Source organism: Seriola lalandi, unplaced genomic scaffold (assembly GCF_002814215.2).
Source record: "Seriola lalandi dorsalis isolate HSWRI2012SDOR001 ecotype SW California unplaced genomic scaffold, Sedor1 jcf7180001974478, whole genome shotgun sequence".
In the NCBI taxonomy this organism is placed as follows: Eukaryota; Metazoa; Chordata; class Actinopteri; order Carangiformes; family Carangidae; genus Seriola; species Seriola lalandi.
In genome coordinates, this window is record NW_019445144.1 from 1 (window position 1) to 3,010 (window position 3,010).

The 3,010-nt window shown below is 42.5% G+C and overlaps 1 protein-coding gene across 1 annotated transcript; it reads left to right on the plus strand.

The window, feature by feature from the left end:
* The first annotated feature begins 127 nt into the window (after positions 1-127).
* On the plus strand, positions 128-2,994 carry LOC111654116 (zinc-binding protein A33-like). The gene is made up of 5 exons (XM_023405001.2): positions 128-486; positions 792-1,025; positions 1,670-1,692; positions 1,783-1,898; positions 2,046-2,994. The coding sequence occupies exons 1-5, from the start codon at positions 130-132 to the stop codon at positions 2,588-2,590; spliced, it is 1,275 nt and encodes a 424-aa protein (XP_023260769.2). The 5' UTR covers positions 128-129; the 3' UTR covers positions 2,591-2,994.
* Positions 2,995-3,010: the final 16 nt, after the last annotated feature.

Here is a 3,010-nt window from a genome sequence, read left to right on the forward strand (position 1 = left end):
CCTTGGTACACTTGTTTGTAATAATGACAACTTACCTTTGCTAGAAAAACTTAATTTTCTTCTCTGGATGTTTGTGTTTAAGGAAAGACCCTGGTGCATCTTTTGAGGATGTCAGAGTCTCTAGTACTTATGGCACGTGCCATGATTTACTCTAGTTTGCTGCAAATCAGTCACTGCTTTGTCTTTGTTTCATATATTTGGGCATTTAATTTAAAGGTAACATCAGCTAATATTTCTTATGGGGTGTGTGTGTGTATGGGATTTTATCTGCATCTCCTTGTTTTAAAAATAATTTTGCTCCAAAAACAACTGGTCAATGTAGAACCAGTTGACAATGAGTGTGAAGTGAAAAGTTCAGCATGCAGTGACGTTGTGTCTCTGTCCTGTCAGGCGTCTCTGAACAGCTCCATGGATTCCCTCAAAGCTGAGCTCAACACAGCGCTGCAGTGTGACAGAGAAGCTGAGGACGAGGTTAAAAAGCTCAAGGTGAGAAGATTTCAGGATATATATGTATATATACTGTATATATGTCATTATGCACACTCTGCAAAACAAGTGTTGTAATCTCCCTTATGTTCTGCCTCATCTGGTCTTGTTTCAAGTTATAAACATTTGTTTCTACAAGAATCCAAATAAATGGGACTGACCTTTGTCACTGTGAGAGTTACATTCAAAATGGAAGAAAGTATCTACATGCAAAGCTCTTTTAAATTCTTATATTTGGCACGGATCGCATGCTTTCACTGTTTCACTCCCGGGTGACAAATGTCCATTGTCTTTCACCCACTCAGGAGCACACAGCCGACCTCAAGCAGCGCATCGAGGCCCAGTTCAGCGACCTGCACCAGTTCCTGTACCAGGAAGAGAAGCTGCTGCAGGTGAAGCTGAAGACGGAGGAGCGGAGAGAGCTGATCCGCCTGGACGAGCACAAGGCCCTGCTGTGTGTGGAGATCTCCCGTCTGCAGAGAGCCGTCCACGAGATAGAGGACAAGCTGAGAGAGCAGGACCCGTTCACTCTGCTGCGAGTGAGTTCAGTCAAATATGAACGTGAATACAGTCCATCTGGGAGTGATTAACAGCATGATGAGTCAGCTTTGAGGATGATTAAGGCGAGAAATGCTGAGCTTTTGTTTGTTTCCAAAACGTTTTATATGACATTGAACCCAGAGGAAGTAAAGAGGCAAATTGTGAGGGTTTGTTTGTTTTATACTCAAGGATGTTTCAGGTTTTCTTTGCCAAAATGTTAACTAAGCTCCAACATCAACATTCAAGATTTCATTGAGCAGGGTGTGACCTTTTTGGCTTTCCTGTTTCAGGTTGCACACAATTAAAGGCCATAAACATATTTCCATGTATTTTAAGAGTAATGTTTGAATTATTGCTACTTTTCTAATAGCAAAGGATTTGGTCGCAGCGCAGTGAGTGCAGACAGGATGTAGGCCAGTGATCTCACTCCTTGATCTGCAGGATAAGGAGTTCAGTTTAGGCATTTACTCTGGCCATGGCTGCGGGACTTTCCCCAGCCACAGGGAGATCCCACAGGGTGGGATAGCGTGAGCTCAGACATTGATGTAATGTGGAAAAAGCTTTCTCTTCTTTCAGATACAACAAAACTAATCATCAGTCTCTTTCTGTCTTTTCCTGTGTTTGTTCCTGTGTCTCATTTCAGAGCATCAAAGTCCTGCTCCAGAGGTGAGTGTGGGAAAGGTTCAACTGTTTTATCTTGGATCGTTTTTTGTTTTTCCTCTGTGTTCATTGTTTTGACTTTGCTTTTGTTGGCAGGCCATCGCTGAAGTTTGAGAAACCTGCATTTACACCACCCAGTCTGTGCGAGGGTCGGTTTGCAGGGCCCCTGCAGTACAGAGTGTGGAAATCCATGAAAGGAAGTATTTACCCAGGTACTTTAAGTGGCCCCATCTCCCTTTAAAAATGTAAAATACAAACACTGAAATACACAGAAACCAACACTGATAATCTTAGCAGAAACATATTATTAATCAATCTTTTAATTAATCTCTGTTATCATATGATTTTCCTGTTTTTAGTTCCTGCAGCCATCACATTTAACTCCAGCACGGCCAACCCTTGGCTCAGCCTGACCTCCTCCCTCACCTGCGTTCGCTACCAGACCTTTAACCACACCGTGCAGGACAACCCCTACAGGTTCAACGCTGCCCTGTCCCTGCTCGGAAGCCAGGGCTTCACCCACGGACGCCACTACTGGGAGATTGAAGTCTACAGCAGCACAGTCTGGACAGTGGGGGTGGCTCGTGAGTCGGTGCCTCGGAAGGGAGTCATCAAAGCCCTACCAGCCAACGGCTTCTGGACTCTCTCCCTCTCTTATGGGATACAGTACATGGCTGGCACCACACCTCCAACTGTCCTGTCCCTGGAGGAGCCACTGGCCAGGATAGGAGTGTACCTCGACTACAAGAGGGGCCTGGTGTCCTTTTATAATGCAGAGAGCATGACACATCTCTACACCTTTAGGGAGAACTTCACCGAGACGCTCTACCCTTACTTCAACCTGGGCTTCCTGGATAAAGTGCATGAAAATGAGCCTCTTAAAGTTTTCTTACCAAAGATTTAACAAACTGGGAAAAATGGTAACAAAAGGGTAATAAGTTACAAAAGGTTACCAAACAAGCATGAAATCAAAGAGCATTTCACAAAAAGAGAAAACATACTTTATAGTGTACAGTATTAGATACAACAAAGTATTTGTATTTGTGCAATAAACAGTTGACATTTGTCCAATGGAAACACATGTATCTTACATGTAACACATAGTTCAATATGTAGACTGGATCTACTGCCACACATTTCATTTCAGAGAAGCTGTGCTTCAGTAAAGAATGTGAAACTGTCTGGTTACTTGACTATTGTGACATTAAATGTAAAGTAGTATTATGGTTACTTTTGTAATTCAATGATTTTTCTGTGCATGATACACTAATACATTTAAGTAAACATCTTAATCGTTTAATACTGTGATTTTTCTTTTTTTTTT